The 24,452-nt window shown below is 47.5% G+C and overlaps 1 protein-coding gene across 1 annotated transcript in view; it reads left to right on the top strand.

Moving 5' to 3' along the window:
* ADGRF5 (adhesion G protein-coupled receptor F5) overlaps positions 1 to 24,452 on the top strand; it is a 180,512-nt gene that overhangs the window by 26,449 nt on the left and 129,611 nt on the right. The window contains exons 4-6 of the mRNA XM_030195136.1: positions 838 to 889; positions 7,032 to 7,184; positions 22,598 to 22,768. Of these exons, the coding sequence (XP_030050996.1) occupies positions 838 to 889; positions 7,032 to 7,184; positions 22,598 to 22,768 (376 nt within the window). The remainder of the gene's footprint in view (positions 1 to 837; positions 890 to 7,031; positions 7,185 to 22,597; positions 22,769 to 24,452) is intronic.

The following is a 24,452-nucleotide window of genomic DNA, read 5'->3' as shown; positions in this document are numbered from 1 at the left end:
TTTCAAATGCTACCTCTAGCAGACTTCAGATCCTTTCCCTTGCTCCATCCTGTCCCAATTCAACTTTCTATTTCCAGCATAGTGTCAGATGTGGAAGAGAGAAGGCTCTGGGGTTGGCTAGAGGTAGCATTTGTAAATTGCTGCAGTGATCGCTGGTGGTAAAAGTCGAAAGACCACAGATGGAGAGAGAGACGCTGGACTTGGGGAGGAGGGTATAGGTGAGGCAACCAGGGAGTGAGGCAGTGGTAGTGTGGGCTGGAAACAGTTAGGCCTAGAGAGCACCAAGTGAGCAGAAGTAGTGGGTCTGAGGGCTAGTTATGGAGGTGGGCCAGTTTGAAACATTTAAATAGTTGATATTTAAAAGGTTTGTCACGATAAACCCAACCTGTTCTACACGGGCCCTGTTTGCTAAGCCGCGTTATAGGTGCGTTAGCATTTTTAATGTGCATTAACCATGTACGCATGTTAACCATTTACGCGCCTACAATATCCCTATAGGTGCCTACACGGTTAGCAAATGCAGTAATTATAGGCACTTTAAAAATGCTAACACACCTTAGTAAACAGGGCCCTTTGTCTGCTCATCACATTTTATGTGGGCAAATTGTTGCCCACACGAAACTTGTACAGATAAAAAAGGCAATAGTGGAGGCATGCCCAAGTCATGATTACATTTTGCCACCTAGCACTAGTATTCAGACCTGACCGGGTACATTTACACAGGTAACTCTGGTCAGATTTACAATTGTTCTGAGGTTATTCAAATTACTTTCTCGCGTTGCAGCTTTTTAAAATATGAACCTCAAAATGTCTGTTTTGATATTTTTTCTCTTTTAGATAAGTACTGAAAAAGTGAGCAGCACAAATCTCTCAAGACAGAAACGTGCAGGTAAATCAACATTTTCAGAGCATTTTATTTTTGCAGTTTCAGTACTGCCCATTATTTGGATTTGAGGTTTACTTTCTTGTATTTTCCAAATCTAAACTCAAGGTGGTATAAGCAGGTACATAAATTATATACAAAATTATTAAACCAAAATTGGAGACTCAGTGGAATTAAAATAAATAAATAAATAATCACAATAGAAAAACGCAGCTATACTCATACATATGACTCGTATATGAATAAAAAATGAGGAAAAGACCTCAAATACCCAAACACTTATTCTTTCAATGTCTTTCACTGGGGTGGAAGGTTTCATCATTGATCAGAAACCTCATATATTGTCATTTTTCTTGTTCTTTATTGATTCATTACAATAAAATACAAACAAAATCACCAACTACCAACCAGTAGCATCAATCCCACTGGTAATCAAATTGATGGAAAGTATGGTAACCAAGCAACTTACTGATTATCTAAACAAATTCTCAATATTACATGAATCACAATCAGGATTTCGCCCCCTTCATAGCACTGAAACAGTACTAATTAGTCTCTTAGCAAAATTCAAGCAAGAAATAGCAACAGGAAAAAGCATACTTCTTCTCCAATTCGACATGTCCAGTGCATTCGACATGGTAAACCATAATAAACTACTAAGACTCCTAGACTACTTCGGGGTCAGAGGAAAAATACTCAGTTGGATCAAGGGTTTCCTAACCAGTAGAACATATCAAGTGAAATCAAACTCAAACATATCATCACCGTGGAAAGAGGACTGCGGAGTACCTCAAGGATCACCACTATCACCGATCCTCTTCAACCTAATGATGACCTCACTAGCCAAGTCCTTATCCGACCAAGGTCTTAACCCTTTCATCTATGCAGACAATGTCACAATATACATTCCTTACAAACACGATCCGACAGAAATCACCAACAAAATTAAGCTCGGCTTGAACATCATGGACTCATGGGCAAATGCATTTCAACTAAAACTCAATACAGAAAAAACACACTGTCTCATCCTCTCATCCCAATACAATGTGAACAACCCATAAATATAAACACCCCAGACTACACCCTCCCCATCTCAGACAGCCTGAAACTCCTCGGCGTTACAATCGACCGCAAACTAAGAGTAGAGAGCCAAGTGAAATCCACAACTATGAAAATGTTCCACTCAATGTGGAAACTCAAACGCATGAAACCATTCTTCCCAAGAGAAACATTCCAGAACCTGATACAATCAATGGTACTAAGCCCCCTAGATTACTGCAATAGAATTTATGCGGGATGCAAAGAACATCTCATAAAGAAACGTCAAACCGCTCAAAACATGGCAGCCAGGCTTATATTTGGAAAAACGCGATTCGAAAGTGCCAAGCCCCTCTGTGAACATTTGCACTGGCTCCCAATCAAAGAATGTATTGCAGTGGCGTTCCTAGGGGGGGCTGACACCCGGGGCGGATCGCCGATGCGCCCTGCCCCCGGGTGCAGCGCCACCCACCCGGATGCAGCGTGGACCCCCCCCCCCCGGTGAAAAAACACCCCCCACGAAGGAACCCCCCCTGGGTGCACGCCGCTGGGGGGGTGCCATGCGCGCCTGTCCTCCGTTGTTCCATGCTTCTTCTCTGCCCCGGAACAGGAAGTAACCTGTTCCGGGGCAGAGAAGAAGCATGGAACAACGGAAGACAGGCACGCACGGCACCCCCCCCCCCCCCCAGCGGCGTGCACCCAGGGCGGACTGCACCTACCGCCCCCCCCCCCACCAGGAACACCACTGATGTATTGCTTTCAAAATCTGCACCCTGGTTCATAAGATTATCTACAGCGAGGCCCCGGCATACATGACAGACGTCATTAACCTACCAATCAGAAATACAACCGGATCAACATGAACATATCTAAACCTCCACTACCCAAGCTGCAAAGGACTCAAATACAAATCAACTTATGCATCCAGCTTTTCCTATATATGCATACAACTTTGGAACGCACTACCAAAAGCCGTGAAAACAACATATAACCACCTAAACTTCCGTAAATCACTAAAAACTTACCTGTTCAAAAAGGCATACCCTACTGACCCTACTTAAATACCTGAACCCAGATACACGACGAAACCAAAGAATATAATGGACATAACGTAACTCTTCCTCTATATGATTCCCTAATATGTTTGTTTGTTCCACATGAACCCTATTCTACCATAGCATCACTGTGTAACTGTTTATACCGGAATTGGCGAACACCTCTACAGTACTATTGTAAGCCACATTGAGCCTGTAAATAGGTGGGAAAATGTGGGATACAAATGTAACAAATAAATAAATATTTCAGCATTTTTCAAATACTGCACTTTCATCATAAAAATCATTCTGTGTATTTTAACTGCACACACAGCACTTTTCATGTGCTCAATATTTCTGCAGTAGCTTCAAAAAGATGTTTGAGCACTTATCTTATTCCTGACGGTGGCCCAGCCATTTCACCTAAAGGCTTCTTCAGGGGTTATGCTTGAACATTTTTTGTGTAGTCAAAATGGCACCCGACTTTTAACAAAAACGACAATATTTGTTTCAACCAATCGCATGAGGTTACTGCAAGAAGCCAGCAATGATTGGCGCTCAAATTCCTTCATTCAGCACTTAAATTAAGGCAGACACTTAGCAATGAACACTTTTTCATTGTTGCCAATCCTAAATGAATGCTCTCCGTTCAATGCAATTATTAAGCCCCACAGGTTCCAAAGAATTGAAGCAATGGATCCATTTTTGTTCATGTTGTAATAACAATCTGGCTCTATCTCCCCCATGAATGCCGATTTGTATTATTTCTATGACTTCATGCTGGAAGAAATTAATGCAGTCTTGAAATAAGCACAACAGCAAGCAATTTTGAGAAAGTACTAAGGTTTGTTGTGTGAGAGAAATTAAATAAATATGACTGTTTGAGGACTTTTATCCATAAAAATAATAACTATTATACAATGTTATTTTGCTTTTTACTCATTCATGGTCAGTGTGTTTTTTCTAGTAAAAAGGTGCAGGTACTCAAATTCCAGGCCACCCTTCAGGGGTGGGGTGATCACTGAGGGACCCATCCCACAATAGCCAGGCCCCCTGCAACCAGTCACAAAATCTATGACAAGGCAGAATTGGTGTGTAGAGCCTGAGCTGTTTCATTCAAACTTGGGGACCATGGGCCAATTTTAGCAGACAATGGAAAAGGTGCCGGTACTCAGTATTATTATTATTATTAACATTTGTATAGCGCTACCAGACGCATGCAGCACTGAACACCTGACACAGAGAGACAGTCCCTGCTCGATGGAGCTTACAATCTAAAAATACAGACAGACAAGACAATTAAGGGCGAGGAAAGTACTGGGTGAGAAGGAACAAGGATAGGGGAATTGAGTAGTGGTAGGAGCCAAAAGCAGTGGTGAAAAGGTGGATTTTCAGCATAGATTTGAAAACAGGTAGAGATGGAGCTAGGCGCACAGGCTCAGGAAGTCCATTCCAGGCATAAGGTGCCGCGAGGGAAAAGGATGGGCTTTTCAGTCTGAGTCATTGTCTGAGAATAGGTGGAGTTTCACTGTCTTTGGTTAACTCCAGTCTCTGTGATTGCTGTCCATCTTCAGAGTTTTGTTCTTTGGAGATGTGTTGATGGGCTTAGGTATCCACCCAGCTAGTTTTTTTATCAGTAGTTTCCAGGAGGAAGGGGAACGTAAAGTCTTTGCATCTGTATATATTTTACATATACATTTGTATGTGATCCAGCAAAATCAATAACTCTGACAATTACACTCATATCATGCTACAATGCAATGCAGAAGTCTGAAGGGGAAGTTATCAAGCTGCACTAGGGCTCTACATAATGTTACTTGCCCCTTAACACATGTTAAAGGACACTGATGTGACTTAATTTACTGTAATGCAGCAATAACTAAATCACTGCAAGCTACATAGTAATGAAATGCAAAAAAAAAATGCAAATGTATGAAAAGCAGCACATTACTAGGTAAAATCTATAATGTGGCTTGCGGTAAATGCTGCATGCTCTGTTATAGCTGGAAAAATAGCCCCAACTAAAAGATGGGGTTATTTTACCATCTCAAGAACTTCGGGCCTCAAAGTTTAGCTTGATGCTCCCTGGCCTCTTCTTAAAGGGGCTGCAATGCTGTTCCCCACCCCCCAGTAGCACCCATACCCCTTGATCAAAGCCCCCAAGTTGTACCTTCACTCTCCACCCAATCAAAACCCCTCACCAGAACACCCCCCCCCCACCCAATCCAAAGACCCCTTGCCCTTATATGGAAACATGATGCCCTAGCGGTAGTATCATGATAGTACCACTAGGGGCACCATTTTGAGTGCAGAGGTTTGCAAGGGCACAAGCAACTAGTTATCACTCCTGCCCAAGAATCTACTAGACCATCACATAAGGCTGTTAGGCCCCCAGGGTTAGCAGGGATTGTTTGGGGTGTGGGAATCTCATGGGGGAACTTCGATTGGAGGGGTCTTTGGATCGGGGGCTTTGAATCAGATGAGTGATCAGGGATGTGAGTTCTACTTAGGATGTTCTGATTAGGGGTGTGGGTGCTACTCAAGGGGGATCTGATTGGGGGGCTGTGGGTGCTACTCAGCAGGGGAAAAGCACTGCAGCTTGTTGCTGTAAGATGTAACCCAGGAGCATGGGGCAGTGGCTTGGTGGCCTGATGCTCCCAGGCTGATGAACTAACACTGCATGTGAGGTGGCTCATAGACAGTATTAGTTCTTTACCACAGCAGTCAGCAACCTGTGGTACAGATACTGCTGATTAGTGATTCGCTTGGTAAATCAAGGTGCGGTAAAAACTCTCCTTTTACTGCATCTTGATAAGTGCTCTCCCCCCCCCCCCTCCCCAACTGAAACATTTTTTTTGCTATGTTTATACTAGTTGTGAAGTTGCTTTTTTTTTTCTTTTTATTACCTAACCTTTTCTACATCTGAGCATAGAATCCTGAATATAGTTACTGTTCTGTTCTTTCAATGCCTGGCATGAATGGCATGCAGCTAAACCAGAGTATAGATAGAACATCACTATGAGAAGACTCAGAACTCTTAAACCAAAATCTTTAACGTAGTAATCAAACAAGGAAAAAATAACTTACAGTTCAGATGTGCTGGACAAGAGTTTTTGCCTTGCAAACTGGGAGTCTGTTCTCAGCTAGCTGTCTCTCCCTGCAAGACAGAAGCTGGGAGGAATTCAGCAACACACTGAGTAGCGCACCTGAAAAATGGCCTCTGGTAATGTAGACGCGAGTTTTGGGCGCGCACAGAATAATTTTTCAGCGTACCTGTAAAAAAGGCCTTTTTTTGCCGAAATGGACGTGCGGCAAAATCAAAATTGCAGTGTGTCCATTTTGGGTCTGAGATCTTACAGCCAGCCATAGGCCTAATGGTGAAGAATTTGGGCGGTAAGGACCTACACACGTCAGATGCCACTTGGTGCATGTCCGCTATGCATGCCAGAAAATAAAAATACTTTCCAGACGCGCGTAGCGGACGTGCACCAAAACTGAAATTACCACAAGGGCCATGCAGTAACCGGGTGGTAACTTCAATTTGGCAGATGTTGGACACGCATAGGCACTTACGTGGCCTAGTAAAAGGGGCCCTATGTTTCTTTTCTTTTTAACACCATTTTATTGTAAACCACTTAGATGTCTTTACAGATTTTGCAGTATATAGGCTTTCCTGAGCACATGTCCCAGATCCCTATGTCTTATGAGACTCTTCCTATTGGTTTGCCTTGATCTCTGTGCATGCATCCACCAACACATGCACGGGCTATAAAGGAAAACAGGCAGACCACTAATCAGGGGGATATCTCTAGGTGAAGTAAGATTTCAGCGCTGATTTAAATTTACTATAGGCGCTCTCAATGCGAATGTATTTTGGAAGACCATGCACTACTTCCTCAGTATGTAAATCTATCTCATGCATATTCATTGTGAATTTCCAGAAAACCTGACTGGCTGGGAGTGCCCCTATGACTGAGTTGAGAAGCACTGCCATAAAAGTGTTTGATGATATTCTTTTTCTGCCCATTTTTCTTGCACAATTAAGATATTTATGCTCCTAATTTATGTTTCTGTAGTGACAAGTAACACCCTGGAATATGTTGCTGATTTGGAAATAAGTTTCTCAGATCCACAGTTTTTGGTGCTTTTCAGAAATTTCTTAAGTGGTCTAGAACTCCCCATCGCAGATTCATCAGGCGTCACTATTCAGAACATCAGCATTACAACTGGTGAGTACCTTGTAATTCTGGATTGTGGGGAATGTTGAGGTACTTCCCCTGAGGCAGCTACTATATTTGGCAAAATAGGGGGCCCTGTTGGGACTTTGAAAGATCTACGGAAGCCTTATGGTGATATACTGACTGCTTCGGATAAGTTGTGATCTTCTGTATTTTAACTGGGTAAACGTTACATTAGTTCAAAGCACACAAGTGAATAATACAGTCAACCCTCACAATTTATGCAAAAATGAAGGAGGAAAAAGACCTCATAATACTGTGACAATTCTCAAAAAAGAACCCCCGCTTCAGCTTCAGTGGTTGTATTTGCACACAGTAAAAAATTATTAATCATGGGTCTCAAAAAAACCTCCTTCAATTTAACAGTCTCAATAAACACGCACTTATCTAGCAAAATATTTATGAAACTTATCTTTGAAGTGCCATGTGTATAATCAGTGGTTTAATTTCAGTGGAACCGCACTGCTGTTTGCTTTCCCGCTGAAATTGAGCCGCTAATTATACACATGGCATTTCAAAGATAAGTTTCTGACTCACCTACCCACACCCATCCTGTTAGAATATCAATGATATGCTTTGATGTCCCCATGCATACCTCAGACCCACACCCCCATCCTCCCACCCTGTCAGACTGTCATAGTAATGCTTGAATGTTTTCACTTATATACACTGTCAGCTAGCACATTTGCTTATTTCCAATCTGACGAAGAAGGGCAACCTTCGAAAGCTAATCAAGAAATGTATTAAGTTATGTCCAATAAAAAAGGTATCATCTTATCCATGTTTTATTTTGTTTGATTTCTATTGATAAAGATAAGTTTCAAAATTTTAGCCGAAAATGGATGTGCGGCAAAATCAAAATTGCCACGTGTCTATTTTGGGTCTGCGACCTTGCCGCCAGCCATTGACTTAGCGGTAAAGTCTCACATGGTAACCTGGCGGTAATGGCCGTGCATCGAATGCCACTTGGCGCATGCCTGATATGCGCGTCTGAAAAGAACATTTCTTTTTCAGCCGCGCATATTTGGCACGCACCAAAAATGAAATTACCACAAGAGCCACGCGGTACCCAGGTGGTAACTCCATTTTGGCGCATGTTGGGCACGTATAGATGCTTACACGGCTTAGTAAAAGGGCCCCTTAAGCAGTTAAGTACTGACTATCTGAACTTAACCACATACGTGCTGACTTTGCCCCCAGACCACCCACAAAATAGCAATCTTTCAATTTCGCAGTCAGTGCTGATATTCAGAGGCACAAACTAGTAAGCACATAATCCCGCACATATTATTTAAGCACTAGGAGACTCTCTTGGCTGCTTAAATCATTTGGAATATGGACCAGCAGTCATGAACATTTTTTTTCCTTCTATCGTGGAAGATCACGTACTCCATGTATTAAAAAAGGCAGAAGGAAGGCCAAACAAGCACTGCCATGGCTAATATATGAGTTGAAAGAGGTTATTACAACCCAAAGAACATCTTTCTTAAATGGAAAGTGGATCTAACTAAAGAAAACTGGAAAACGCATAAGAGCTAGTGTTAGATGCTAAGGGGGGGAAAAAGTATTTAATAAGAAGTTTTCTTCCTATAGATGCAAAAACTGAAAATAAGAATGCCCCACCCATGGCCATATCCCTTTTTGAGATACACACTATTACAGTTAGGCACCATGCCTTATAGAATAGTGCAGTCAGAAGCGCATGCAAATTCAAATTGGTGCCAATTGATTGTTAGCACCCAATTATTGCTGTCAATTGGCTTGTTAACCAATTAAGTTGCACGTGCATCTCAGGATCAAACCCAAATTTTGGCATTCAGGTTTGGGTAACCCAGGGGCGTAGCCAGTGGCGTAGGAAGGAGGGGCGGTGGGGCGGTCCGCCCCGGGTGCACGCCACTGGGGGGTGTCGGCGCCTCGCTGGTTCCTTGCTCTCTCTGCCCAGGAACAGGTTACTTCCTGTTCCGGGGCAGAGAGAGCAAGGAACCAGCAAGGCGCCGACACCCCCCCAGTGGCGTGCACTCGGTGGATTGGCCCTCCCGCCCGCCCCGCCTTCCAGGTATGTTCTCGCGGGGGGGGGGTTGCGCTACGGAGGGGGGAGGGTGCGTCGCACTGCACCCGGGGGGGGTGCGCAGCGGCGACCCGCCCCGGGTGTCAGCTGCCCTCGCAACGCCACTGGGCGTAGCCATGGGGGGCCTGGGCCCCTGCAAATTTCATCCGGGCCCCTGGTTTGACTGGTGGGGGTCCCCAACCCTCGCCAGTTGAAGCCTTCTTCAGCACGATCTCCGGCACAGCCGCGTTCGTGCCTGCCCCCTGCTCTTCTTTCTTCTTGCTCCTCCTGTGCACGCTGACGCTCAGCGGTCTCCGACACAGCTGTGTTCGTGCCTGCTTGCTCTTCTTTCTTCTTGCTCCTCCTGTGCATGCTTATGCTCAGCGGTCTCCGGTACAGCTGTGTTCGTGTCTGCCCCTGCTCTTCTTTCTTCTTGCTCCTCCTGTGCACGCTGACGCTCAGCGGTCTCCGACACAGCTGCGTTCGTGCCTGTCCCCTGCTCTTCTTTCTTCTTGCTCCTCCTGTGCACGCTGACGCTCAGCGGTCTCCGACACAGCTGCGTTCGTGCCTGCCCCCTGCTCTTCTTTCTTCTTGCTCCTCCTGTGCACGCTGACGCTCAGCGGTCTCCGACACAGCTGCGTTCGTTCCTGTCCCCTGCTCTTCTTTCTTCTTGCTCCTCCTGTGCACGCTGATGCTCAGCGGTCTCCGGTACAGCTGTGTTCGTGCCTGCTTGCTCTTCTTTCTTCTTGCTCCTCCTGTGCATGCTTATGCTCAGCGGTCTCCGGTACAGCTGTGTTCGTGTCTGCCCCTGCTCTTCTTTCTTCTTGCTCCTCCTGTGCACGCTGACGCTCAGCGGTCTCCGACACAGCTGCGTTCGTGCCTGTCCCCTGCTCTTCTTTCTTCTTGCTCCTCCTGTGCATGCTTATGCTCAGCGGTCTCCGGTACAGCTGTGTTCGTGTCTGCCCCTGCTCTTCTTTCTTCTTGCTCCTCCTGTGCACGCTGACGCTCAACGGTCTCCGACACAGCTGTGTTCGTGCCTGCTTGCTCTTCTTTCTTCTTGCTCCTCCTGTGCATGCTTATGCTCAGCGGTCTCCGGTACAGCTGTGTTCGTGTCTGCCCCTGCTCTTCTTTCTTCTTGCTCCTCCTGTGCAAGCTGACGCTCAGCGGTCTCCGACACAGCTGCGTTCGTGCCTGTCCCCTGCTCTTCTTTCTTCTTGCTCCTCCTGTGCACGCTGACGCTCAGCGGTCTCCGACACAGCTGCGTTCGTGCCTGCCCCCTGCTCTTCTTTCTTCTTGCTCCTCCTGTGCATGCTTATGCTCAGCGGTCTCCGGTACAGCTATGTTCGTGTCTGCCCCTGCTCTTCTTTCTTCTTGCTCCTCCTGTGCAAGCTGACGCTCAGCGGTCTCCGACACAGCTGCGTTCGTTCCTGTCCCCTGCTCTTCTTTCTTCTTGCTCCTCCTGTGCACGCTGATGCTCAGCGGTCTCCAGTACAGCTGTGTTCGTGCCTGCTTGCTCTTCTTTCTTCTTGCTCCTCCTGTGCATGCTTATGCTCAGCGGTCTCCAGTACAGCTGTGTTCGTGTCTGCCCCTGCTCTTCTTTCTTCTTGCTCCTCCTGTGCACGCTGACGCTCAGCGGTATCCGACACAGCTGCGTTCGTGCCTGTCCCCTGCTCTTCTTTCTTCTTGCTCCTCCTGTGCACGCTGACGCTCAGCGGTCTCCGACACAGCTGCGTTCGTGCCTGCCCCCTGCTCTTCTTTCTTCTTGCTCCTCCTGTGCACGCTGATGCTCAGCGGTCTCCGACACAGCTGCGTTCGTTCCTGTCCCCTGCTCTTCTTTCTTCTTGCTCCTCCTGTGCACGCTGATGCTCAGCGGTCTCCGGTACAGCTGTGTTCGTGCCTGCTTGCTCTTCTTTCTTCTTGCTCCTCCTGTGCATGCTTATGCTCAGCGGTCTCCGGTACAGCTGTGTTCGTGTCTGCCCCTGCTCTTCTTTCTTCTTGCTCCTCCTGTGCACGCTGACGCTCAGTGGTCTCCGACACAGCTGCGTTCGTGCCTGTCCCCTGCTCTTCTTTCTTCTTGCTCCTCCTGTGCACGCTGACGCTCAGCGGTCTCCGACACAGCTGCGTTCGTGCCTGCCCCCTACTCTTCTTTCTTCTTGCTCCTCCTGTGCACGCTGACGCTCAGCGGTCTCCGACACAGCTGCGTTCGTTCCTGTCCCCTGCTCTTCTTTCTTCTTGCTCCTCCTGTGCACGCTGATGCTCAGCGGTCTCCGGTACAGCTGTGTTCGTGCCTGCTTGCTCTTCTTTCTTCTTGCTCCTCCTGTGCATGCTTATGCTCAGCGGTCTCCGGTACAGCTGTGTTCGTGTCTGCCCCTGCTCTTCTTTCTTCTTGCTCCTCCTGTGCACGCTGACGCTCAGCGGTCTCCGACACAGCTGCGTTCGTGCCTGTCCCCTGCTCTTCTTTCTTCTTGCTCCTCCTGTGCACGCTGACGCTCAGCGGTCTCCGACACAGCTGCGTTCGTGCCTGCCCCCTGCTCTTCTTTCTTCTTGCTCCTCCTGTGCACGCTGACGCTCAGCGGTCTCCGACACAGCTGCGTTCGTTCCTGTCCCCTGCTCTTCTTTCTTCTTGCTCCTCCTGTGCACGCTGATTCTCAGCGGTCTCCGGTACAGCTGTGTTCGTGCCTGCTTGCTCTTCTTTCTTCTTGCTCCTCCTGTGCATGCTTATGCTCAGCGGTCTCCGGTACAGCTGTGTTCGTGTCTGCCCCTGCTCTTCTTTCTTCTTGCTCCTCCTGTGCACGCTGACGCTCAGCGGTCTCCGACACAGCTGCGTTCGTGCCTGTCCCCTGCTCTTCTTTCTTCTTGCTCCTCCTGTGCACGCTGACGCTCAGCGGTCTCCGACACAGCTGCGTTCGTGCCTGCCCCCTGCTCTTCTTTCTTCTTGCTCCTCCTGTGCACGCTGACGCTCAGTGGTCTCTGACACAGCTGCGTTCGTTCCTGTCCCCTGCTCTTCTTTCTTCTTGCTCCTCCTGTGCACGCTGATGCTCAGCGGTCTCCGGTACAGCTGTGTTTGTGCCTGCTTGCTCTTCTTTCTTCTTGCTCCTCCTGTGCATGCTTATGCTCAGCGGTCTCCGGTACAGCTGTGTTCGTGTCTGCCCCTGCTCTTCTTTCTTCTTGCTCCTCCTGTGCACGCTGACGCTCAGCGGTCTCCGACACAGCTGCGTTCGTGCCTGTCCCCTGCTCTTCTTTCTTCTTGCTCCTCCTGTGCACGCTGACGCTCAGCGGTCTCCGACACAGCTGCGTTCGTGCCTGCCCCCTGCTCTTCTTTCTTCTTGCTCCTCCTGTGCACGCTGATGCTCAGCGGTCTCCGACACAGCTGCGTTCATGCCTGCCCCCTGCTCTTCTTTCTTCTTGATCCTCCTGTGCACGCTGACGCTCAGCGGTCTCCGACACAGCTGCGTTCGTTCCTGTCCCCTGCTCTTCTTTCTTCTTGCTCCTCCTGTGCACGCTGATGCTCAGCGGTCTTCGGTACAGCTGTGTTCGTGCCTGCTTGCTCTTCTTTCTTCTTGCTCCTCCTGTGCATGCTTATGCTCAGCGGTCTCCGGTATAGCTGTGTTCGTGTCTGCCCCTGCTCTTCTTTCTTCTTGCTCCTCCTGTGCACGCTGACGCTCAGCGGTCTCCGACACAGCTGCGTTCGTTCCTGTCCCCTGCTCTTCTTTCTTCTTGCTCCTCCTGTGCACGCTGATGCTCAGCGGTCTCCGGTACAGCTGTGTTCGTGCCTGCTTGCTCTTCTTTCTTCTTGCTCCTCCTGTGCATGCTTATGCTCAGCGGTCTCCGGTACAGCTGTGTTCGTGTCTGCCCCTGCTCTTCTTTCTTCTTGCTCCTCCTGTGCACGCTGACGCTCAGCGGTCTCCGACACAGCTGCGTTCGTGCCTGTCCCCTGCTCTTCTTTCTTCTTGCTCCTCCTGTGCACGCTGACGCTCAGCGGTCTCCGACACAGCTGCGTTCGTTCCTGTCCCCTGCTCTTCTTTCTTCTTGCTCCACCTGTGCACGCTGATGCTCAGCGGTCTCCTGTACAGCTGTGTTCGTGCCTGCTTGCTCTTCTTTCTTCTTGCTCCTCCTGTGCATGCTTATGCTCAGCGGTCTCCGGTACAGCTGTGTTCGTGTCTGCCCCTGCTCTTCTTTCTTCTTGCTCCTCCTGTGCACGCTGACGCTCAGCGGTCTCCGACACAGCTGCGTTCGTTCCTGTCCCCTGCTCTTCTTTCTTCTTGCTCCTCCTGTGCACGCTGATGCTCAGCGGTCTCCGGTACAGCTGTGTTCGTGCCTGCTTGCTCTTCTTTCTTCTTGCTCCTCCTGTGCATGCTTATGCTCAGCGGTCTCCGGTACAGCTGTGTTCGTGTCTGCCCCTGCTCTTCTTTCTTCTTGCTCCTCCTGTGCACGCTGACGCTCAGCGGTCTCCGACACAGCTGCGTTCGTGCCTGTCCCCTGCTCTTCTTTCTTCTTGCTCCTCCTGTGCATGCTGACACTCAGCATCAGCGTGCACAGGAGGAGCAAGAAGAAAGAAGAGCAGGGGTCAGGCAGCGAACACAGCTGCGCCGGAGACCGCACTGAAGAAGGTTTCAGCTGTCGGGGACCTCCGCCAGCAAAGGTATTTGTTTGTGAGGGGGCGAGGCGTGGTGGTGGGGGGGGGTGGCACTCAAAATGTGCCCCAGACTCAGGCTCTGGCCCCCTTCCACCGTGAGGTCTGGCTACGCCCCTGGGGTAACCTGTATAGAATCCAGAGAATAGTGCACACTATTTGCAAAGGCAGCCCTCTCTTAATGACCTTGTAAGTTATGCATGTAAATGGGAACCCTGCCTATGTCACACCCCTGTGAACGCCCCTTTGCACTTACAAGCTATGCCGCTTATGCACACCCTTACAGGATATCCCTGAGTCACTCTGCCGTCACTTTCACGTGTATGTGTACACTTATCACAACACTGCTGGCATTCTTGCATTTATGTATGCTAAACATGGTTGCAAATTATATTGAAATGTATTTAAATGATGTAAATCAGGTTAGTTAGGTATTCCTTGCCAATGCTCAGATGACAGCAATGCCATGCGCAGAAGCAAATGATGACCTTTAACGCTGAAAACTTACCACGAGTTCAGGAGGTTTTCAGGAGATCTGTTACATTAAACTGTGGGGTTTGTCCTCTTTTGCAAGCACTGAACGTGAGAAACAAGCAAATGTGTGAGTCTAAGTGAAACTGAAAGTGAAAGCACACAATGGCACTTGTTGCTCTGCGCTTAATTATGAGCATTTCAAACAAGGACAGTGCTTACCCCAAAACCTTTGTGTGCATGTGCCAGGCACGTTCCTTCCCCTACTTTCAGTTCATTAGTGCAAATTAAGCATTCATATCATTTGCATACTGATTCTTTCGAGCATCCCTGAGCTATTTTTTGGCAGTGTTGTTGCGTTGTGGGCTTTGGTGCCCAGCTTTGAGAATCGGCCCCTCAGTTAGCAAGGCAGTTTGACTTATAAACTAATTCTTGCATTAATTGCTTTAAATACAAAACAACTTAAGCATCTAGTTTTTTCTACATAAGCACACAACTGTGGAACGCATTACAAATAGCCTTGAAAACGACGTACAACCACCTAAACTTCCGGAAATCACTAAAAACCAACCTGTTTAAAAAGGCATACCCTACCGATCCAACTTAAATGCCTAATCTCTGCAATACAACCAAACTAACACAACTCTTCCGTTCTCCGATTCCCTAATGTGGCTGTACCACATGAACTTGATCTTACCACAACATCGCCCTGTATTTGTTCACACCGGTGCCTACAAATAGGTGGGAAAATGTGGGATACAAATGTAACAAATAAATAAATAAATAAATAATATGGAACGGGAAGGGTAATGGGCAGGGAATGTACCTTACAGTTAACACCGTCTTCATGCGTTAACAGTTAATGACAGATGAAGAAATCCCAAAGGAGAGACAAAAACTAATCAGTCAACAAAGAGTCAATCCCGACAATGTGAAAGTCTGGCAACGCTATCAAACGGACAGTAGTTGAGAACTATCCAACTAAATACAATACAATAAGTTTCTAAATAACTTTTTAAAGAGTCCGAAGGAGTGTTCAATATAGGCTGTACATACAGCCAAGCAGTACTTTAGTGAGTCAGGCTGCCCCAAAAGCGGCTCACTTGAAAAGCTCTATACATCATGGAACACTCCCCAAACGGTACTCCAATTTTTGATTAAGTGCTTAAATACACAGTGCAATGTGAAATCAAAACCAAATGAAAATAATAATAATGTGCTCTGCTAATGTCCTGCATCACCAGAGTTCACCTTATGGAGGAGAAAAACAAGCTTCTGAATTGTTGAGTGAACATAATCTTTACACTTTATTAACTCAAGTCCACACTGGAAAATAGAGAAACAAACAGGAGCAGACTTGAGCAGTTACTGAGGCAGTTAATAAGGCTGAGTAGTAAACGCCACCTCAGTAGATGTAGCTAATGGCATTGCATTATCTGCAATGAAGTTAACGCATTTAGGGGTTCTTTTACTAAGCTGCAGGGAAAAGGGCCCTGTGGTAGCGGCAGGGGCCATTTTTCCCACACACCAGGGCCCTTTTTACCGCAGCAGGTAAGAAGCCCCTTAAAAAATGGCCGTGTAGGTGGAGCTCTTACCGCCACCCATTGAGGTGGTGATAAGGGCTCCCGCGATAACCCAATGAAAAACCAGGCAGCATGCAGCGATGCCCAATTACCGCTGGGTTAGTGCTGCGCTATTAAATTTTAAAATATTTTCCGGTGCACCAGAAATGGCATGAACTTAAGCTGGAACTACCACTGGCGGCCACTTTGGGCCGGCGGTATTTCCAAGATAGAGTGTGGTAAGCTAGCGTTGGTCTTATTGACGCAAATACGTATTGTCTGTTTGTTAACAATATGGTAAAATTCTGGGTGTGTCCCAACAATTAATAGAGAAGTTTTGCAGTTACCAGGCAGTAATTTTGCTAATTACCATACAGTGAGTGCAAAACCTTATTGCATGTTAGTAAATGGTACCTATAGTTTCACCGAGGACAAGCAGGCTGCTTGTTCTCAAGATTGGGTCGACGTCTGTGGCGGCCCAGGAAACTGGCAAAATTTTGACAGCAAAATAAAAATCTTTTGAGAACGCTCCGGCACGCGGGCAGAGCGCACTACCCATGCATGAACAGCTTCCCGCCCGCGGCACGAGCATATCATCCTCAGTTTCCTTTTTTCCGCGTCTGAGGTGGCACGGTTTTCGCTGTGTTCCTCTAACAAGGCCCAGCAGACTTCCTCTGTTACCGCTTCTTTTTGTTTGTTTCAACAAAATTTAAAAAAATAAACTTTTTTGTTTCTAGAGTAGTTCCCTTATTTCATTAGTTTTTGTCACAAAGTTTAAGTTTTCTTTTCGCTACGGCTGTCTCTTAGGCCACGCGGCCAGATTTTATTTTCCCTTTTTGTGTCTTTTTGATTGGCACAATCACGTCCTTCAATTTCGCAGCCGCCGTTTTTCCGTCCATGTCATCGAGGACACCCAGCAGCTTCAAGCATTGTACTTGGTGCAACCGGACCATCTCAGGTACCGACCCCCATGCATGGTGTCTCCAGTGCCTTGGGCCCGATCATCTACCAGCTGCTTGTAAGCTGTGTCCTTTGATGATAAAACGTACCCAAGTGTCTCGGGAGGCTCAGTGAGAAAAACGTTTTGCGGATCGGTCCGGTCCTTCAACGTCGGCATTGGTACCGAGGTCAGCGACATCGACGTCGAGGGAAGCATCGACTTTGAGAGCACAGGTAATGGCTGCCAAACGACCACATCGTGCTGGGAGCAGGGAGGCATCAGGTAGGTCTCCACCTGTCTCGAGGCCTACTGCTAAGCAGGCCCCCCGGGACCGCCCTTCGTCGGACCCTGCCTCGAGGAGGCGTGAGGATTCCACGTCCTCCTCTCTGGTACCGAGGAGTCTCAATGACAGGCATCAAGCGAAGGCTAAGAAGCACCGTCATCGATCTCCTTCCATGCGCGGTACCGAGAGCTCCGGGGAGCCAAGAGATTCAGCACCCGAGAAGCGTCGGCACCAAGAGGACCACTCACCCTCTATACAGGAGGTGCCGATGCGTCTTCTGGCAGCCTGGTACCGGCTCTCAAGCCCCCACAGATTCTGCCACCGGCCCCTGCACCGGTCCTGCAGTCTTTTCCGATGGAGGCTCTCGACGAGCGCATCAGGGCCCTTCTTCCAGAACTCATGGAGGGATTGCTGCGCCAGTCTTCTTCAGTGCCAGGAGTGCTTGCGCCTTCTGCACCATCTGTTGAAGCGGCATCTGGTCCTTCGCTCGTGGTGAGGTCCCTGACCTCGGTACCGCTTGCGCATCGGCGTCGGCTGCTACCCGGGGCAACTCTTCTTTGACATCGGCGGAGGAAGCTTTGCCACAGTCCAAGCAGGGGTCAACTTCTCGACATCACCCTCAAGGTTCTCGTTCCTCGACGTCAAGACAGGCTCGGGTTCGGGCTGCTCTTAGAGAGCTTTTGTCCGATACCAAAGATGAGCGTTCATGGGAGGATGAGGAAGATCCTAGATACTTTTCTGAAGAAGAGTCCTATAGGGTCCCCTCTGATCCTACTCTGCCCATTTAGAGAAGGTTGTCTCCGCCTGAGAGTCTTTCTTTTTTCTCCTTTGTTCGGGAAATGTCTAAGGATATTCCCTTCCCTATGGAGGTTGTGGATGAGCCTAGGGCCGAGATGCTCAAGGTCTTGGATTATCCTTCTCCACCTACAGAGGTTGCAACGGCTCCCTTGCATAACACACTCAGGGAAGTTCTTATGCGAAACTGGTCGTTCCCTCTCTCTAATCCAGTGGTCCTCAAAAAAGCTGAGTCCCAATACAGAGTCCACGGAGAGCCGGTTATGGTGAAGTCTCAGCTACCTCATGATTCCATGGTGGTGGATTCTGCTCTCAAGAGAGTCAAGAGTACTAGGGACTATGCCTCGGCGCCCCCAGGCAGAGAGTCTAGGACCTTGGATTCTTTTGGGAGGAAAACGTATCAGGCCGCTATGCTCGCAGCCAAGATTCAAACATACCAGCTCTACATGAGCATCCACTTGCGGAACTCGGTGAGTCAACTGTCTAGTTTGGTCGAAGCTCTTCCTCCGGAGCTGGTCGAACCTTTTCACCAGGTGGTCAGGCAGCAGAAGGTGTGTCGAAAATTCCTGGCCAGGGGTACTTAAAACACTTTTGATGTGACATCCAGAATAGCTGCTCAAGGTATAGTGATGTGCAGACTCTCATGGCTGCATGTCTCTGACCTAGATCATAAGATCCAGCAGCGAATGGCGGATGTTCCTTGCTGGGGGGATAACCTTTTTGGCGAAAAAGTAGAGGATGTGGTCGATCAGATCAAAAAGGACAATGATGCTATGGATTCTCTCTCCAGTAGGCGTCTTCTGCTACCACCTCCTCATCCAGGAGGTTTTTTGGAGGGAAGAGGAGTGCTCCCTATTCCTATAACAGGAGTAGGTACAGTCCTGCTTCTCGGCAGCCTACCCAGGCTCAGTCCCAGCGCGCTCGTTCTCGTCAACAGAATGCGCCTAAGGTCTCTTCGGCTCCCCAGCAAAAGTAAGGGACGGGCTTTTGACTGGCTCCAGTGCAGCATAGCCACAGTGAAAGTGTCCATTCCAGACGACTTACCGGATGGGGGGAGGTCAATATTTTTTCACCAAAGGTGGCCTCTTCTAACGTCCGACCGGTGGGTTCTTCAAATAGTCCAGTTAGGATACACTCTCAATGTGGAATCCAAGCCAGTGCGGTCGAACCCGTTCCACCAGGGGAAGAAGGGCTGGGATTCTATTCCAGGTACTTCCTTGTGCAAAAGAAAACATGGGGGATGCGTCCCATCCTAGATCTAAGGGCCCTGAACAAATTCCTAGTTCGAGAAAAGTTCAGGATGGTTTCCCTCGGCACCCTTCTTCCCATGATTCAGGAAAACTATTGGCTATGCTCTCTGGACTTAAAGGATGCCTATACCCACATCTCGATACTCCCAGCTCACAGGAAATATCTTCGATTTCGTTTGGGAACTCAGCACTTTCAGTACTGTGTACTGCCCTTTGGCCTCGCGTCTGTGCCCAGGGTTTTCACAAAGTGCCTGGCTGTTGTCGCAGCATCGCTACGCAGACTGGGAGTGCATGTGTTCCCTTATCTCGACGATTGGCTGGTGAAGAGCACCTTGGAGGCAGGCGCTTTACAGTCCATGCGGATGACTATTCGAATGCTAGAGCTACTGGGGTTCATGATCAATTATCCCAAGTCCCATCTCGTCCTGGTTCAAAAATTGGAGTTCATTGGAGCTCTGTTGGACACATGGACGTCTCAAGCTTATCTTCCCCAGGCAAGGGCAGGCAATCTCCTAGCCCTCATGTCCATGGCTCGAGCGTCTCAACAGATCACAGCTCGGCAGATGTTGAGAATCTTAGGACACATGGCCTCCACAGTTCATGTAACTCCCATGGCACGCCTACATATGAGATCAGCTCAATGGACCCTAGCTTCCCAGTAGTGCCAGGCCACAGGGGATTTAGAGGATTTGATCCATCTCTCCACCGACTTTTGCAGTTCCCTTCAGTGGTGGACCATTTGATGCAATTTGACCTTGGGACGTCCATTCCAAATTCCTCAGCCACAAAAATTGCTGACAACGGATGCATCCCTCCTAGGATGGGGAGCTCATGTAGATGGGCTTTACATTCAAGGAGCTTGGTCTTTTCCAGAAAGGAGTCTTCAGATCAACCTCCTGGAATTACAAGAGATCTTGAACGCTCTCAAGGCTTTCAGAGATCGGCTGTCCAACCAAGTCATTCTGATTCAGACAGACAATCAGGTTGCTATGTATTACATCAACAAGCAGGGTGGCACCAGATCTCGCCCTCTGTGCCAGGAAGCCGTCCGGATGTAGCTTTGGGCGCGCCGTCAAGGCATGTTTCTCCAAGCCACATATCTGGCAGGCGTAAAAAACAGTCTGGCCGACAGGCTGAGCAGGATCATGCAACCTCACGAGTAGTCACTAAACTTGGGCATTGTCCACAAGATCATCTGAGCATGGGGCACCCCCTCGGTGGATCTTTTTGCTACTTAGATCAATCACAAAGTCCCTCAATTCTGTTCCAGACTTCAGGCCCATGACAGACTAGCATCAGATGTCTTTCTCCTGCATTGGGGGTCAGGCCTTCTGTATGCGTATCCTCCCATACCTCTAGTAGGGAAGACTTTGCTGAAACTCAAGCAAGACTGAGGAACAATGATCCTGATTGCTCCCTTCTGGCCTCGTCAGATCTGGTTTCCTCTTCTTCTGGAGTTGTCCTCCGAAGAACCATGGAGATTGGACTGTTTTCCGACCCTCATCACCCAGAACGAGGGGTCGTTTCTACATCCCAACCTCCAGTCTCTGGCTCTCACAGCATGGATGTTGAGAGCTTAGAAGTTGCCTCTTTAGGGCTTTCAGAAGGTGTCTCCCGAGTCTTGCTTGCTTCCAGGAAATGGAGGAGGTTTTCCGTCTGGTGTGACAGCAAGGCCCTAGATCCTTTTTCTTGTCCTACATGGACCCTGCTTGAATACCTTCTACACTTGTCAGAGTCTGGTCTCAAGACCAACTCCGTAAGAGTTCACCTCAGTGCAATTAGTGCTTATCATCAATGTGTAGAGGGTAAGCCTATCTCTGGACAGCCTTTGGTTGTTCGCTTCATGAGAGGTTTGCTTTTGTCAAAGTCCCCTGTCAAACCTCCACCAGTGTCATGGGATCTCAACGTTGTTCTCACCCAGTTGATGAAAGCTCCTTTTGAGCCACTGAATTCCTGCCATCTGAAGTACTTGACCAGGATGGTCATTTTCTTGGCTGTGACTTCAGCTCGTAGGGTCAGTGATCTCCAAGCCCTGGTAGTGCATGCACCTTATATCGTTTCATAATAACAGAGTAGTCCTCCGCACTCACCGTATGTTCTTGCTGAAGGTGGTGTCGGAGTTCCATCTGAACCAGTCAATTGTCTTGTCAACATTTTTTCCCCGTCCACATACCCACCCTGGTGAAGACAAGTTGCACACCTTGGACTGTAAGAGAACATTGGCCTTTTACGTGGAGCGGACAAAGCCCTATAAACAGTCCACCCAGTTGTTTGTTTCTTTCGATCCCAACAGGAGGGGAGTCGCCATCGGAAAATGCACAATCTCAAATTGGCTAGTTGATTGCATATCTTTTACTTATGCCCAAGCTGGGCTGAATCTAGAAGTCCATGTCACGGCTCATAATGTCAGAGCCATGGCTGCGTCAGTGGCTCACTTGAAGTCAGTTTCTATTGAAGAGATTTGCAAGGCTGCAACATGGTCATCAGTCCACACATTCACATCTCACTACTGCCTTCAGCAGGATACCCGACGCGACAGTCGGTTTGGGCAGTCGGTGCTGCAGAATCTGTTCGGGGTTTAGAATCCATCTTCACCCTCCTAGGCCCATTTCTGTTCTGTTCCAGGCTGCACTCTCACTTAGTTGTGTTTTTTTCAGGTCAATCTATGTTATGTCCTCGCCGTTGCGAGGCCCAATTGACCTCTTTTCATTGTTTTGAGTGAGCCTGGGTGCTAGGGATACCCCAATCATGAGAACAAGCAGCCTGTTTGTCCTCGGAGAAAGTGAGGATACATACCTTTAGCAGGTATTCTCCGAGGACAGCAGGCTGATTGTTCTCACAAACCCACCCTCCTCCCCTTTGGAGTTGTTCTAGTTCTCTGTTTTGCTTTTTATTAAACTGAGGATGACATGCTCGTGCTGCTTACGGGAAGCCGTTTGCGCATGCGCGGTGTGCTGGAGCGTTCTCGAAAGATTTTTATTTTGCTTGCAAACTTTTGCTGGTTTCCTGGGCCGCCGCACATGTCGACCCAATCATGAGAACAGTCAGCCTGCTGTCCTCGGAAAATACCTGCTACAGGTATGTATTCTCACTTTATTTGCTACGGCCTTGGCCTATCTTACCCTTCACTCAGCTCTTTCATAGGCTTCTTGCACTGAGTGTGCTTGAAAAAGATTTTGGCACCATTTCTTTAAACAGCAGTAAGTTTTGGTACCTAGCATCATATATATTTAGCTAGCATCATATATGTTAACACATGGTAAATGCAAAGGCTGTACAGAAATTGTTGGAGGAGTGCTCACTGAATTCTCTGCAGTTACCAAACTGAAATGTTATTTACCATATGTTTATACTATTTGCAATTAATGTGGAGGCATTCTGAGCTTTACAAGTAATATGTCTTCTGATGGTACTTTTTACAAGTATGTAATACCAGTGGGGATAAGACACAATGTTCCTGTGGAAGTGGATATGCATGGCCTACTGATATATGTACTGCGAATCCACCCTGCTCCAGTATAGTATCACAAGACTGTTCCTGTATCAGCAAGCTTCCTTTGGAAGGACAATACTGTCAGTTAACTTCATCTAAAGGTAAGTGGATATAGTTTTTCCTCATTACAAGTGATAGGTAATCATTTATTTTAAAAAGAAAATGTAATGAGCGAATTAGAATAGTATCATACAGAAGAGGTCCCCAGGATGGAGCTCATGTTTCTTGTGCTAACGTAACTGACTCGAGATGACCAATATCACCCAGACATGAAGGCAATGGAACCTTACAATATTTCCATGCATTTGTACTTAAAATGTATAGCAAAATCATGTCATAGTAAAATGCAAATGACAAAGGACTGATTTTGGTAAAATAAAGTACCGTCTCCTCATGACTGATAAAGGCCACAAACTGAAATACCAGTATTAGTGTACTATGGAGCTCATTTTCAAAAGTGAAAAACATACAAAAAGTGTCATAAACCTGCATTTGGACGTTTGTCATCACAAAAAAAACCAAAATTGGTATTTTTGAAACTAATTTTTAAACGTATTTCTATGAAGTCCGTCAGAAGTGCATTCAAATCACAAGGGGGCATATCAGGGGCATGTTAAGAGTGGGATATGGGCGTTTCTAACACTTAGATATTTTTCTGCCATAATAGAACAAACAAAAACATCCAGGGCTGTAAGTTTGGACGTTTTGGTCTAGACCTATCTTATTAACGAATAAGCCACAAAAAGTGCCCTAAATGACCACATGACCACTGAAGGGAATCAGGGATAATCTCCCCTTACTAACCCCCTCCCACCACCCCCACCCCCAAATATGTGATTAAAAACATTAATTACCAGCCTCTATGCCGGTCTCAGATGTTACATTCAGGTACATTAGAGCAGCATGCAAGATTCCTGGAGTAGTCTAGTGGTGGGAGCAGTGCACAGTAGACAGGTGGACCCAGGCCTATACCTCACCCTACCTGTTACACTTGTGGAGGAAACTGTGAGACCTCCAAAATTCACCAGAAACCCACTGTACCCACATATAGGTGCCCCCCTTCACCCATAAGGGCTGTTTTAGTGGTATACAGTTGGTGGTAGTGGGTTTTTCAGTGGGTTTTTTGGGGGGCTCAGCAGACAAGATAAGGGAGCAATGGTGAGATGTGTACCTGGAAGCATTTATTTTAAGTCCACTGCAGTGCACCCACCCTAGGGTGCTCCATTGCTCTCCTGGGATGTCTGTGTGGCCAGTCTACTAAGAATGCTGGCTCCTCCTACATCTCAATAGTTTGATTCTGTGCGTTTTTCACCTCAATGTTTTTGTTTTGAAAATGGACCATAAAGACACATGCACAGAGCACAAAAACATCTAGCAATTAGTCATTTAAAAAAAAACCCCAAGATACATGGTTTTCAATTTTGAAAATGGCTATATTCCCCACTTGAATTTTGGACGTTTTTAGTAAAACGTCCAAAGTTGGACTTAGATGTCATATCAAAAATGCCCCTCCACAGTTTTGCTGGTATGAGCCATGTGAGTGTCATATGCTTGCCTTGGATTCTGAGAAGACTGTGGTACCATCTATAGGACCAAGAAAAACATGCTGTGGTACGTAAGTTTTTCAGTTTGCAAAGAGGGCACATTTTTTCAGAAAGAGTGTATACCCTTACTGTTTAATGCATACATGTTTGAACCATTACATGGGTGTATTAATGTGCGCAAGCATTTAATATTGGGAAAGAATGTATACTCTTTCTGTGTGAGTTCACCCTCTTTGCAAAT

The sequence above is a fragment of the Microcaecilia unicolor genome, chromosome 3, assembly GCF_901765095.1.
Source record: "Microcaecilia unicolor chromosome 3, aMicUni1.1, whole genome shotgun sequence".
Taxonomy (NCBI): domain Eukaryota; kingdom Metazoa; phylum Chordata; class Amphibia; order Gymnophiona; family Siphonopidae; genus Microcaecilia; species Microcaecilia unicolor.
Note: the sequence above shows the minus strand (reverse complement) of the source record. Positions and strands in the feature narration are given on the sequence as shown.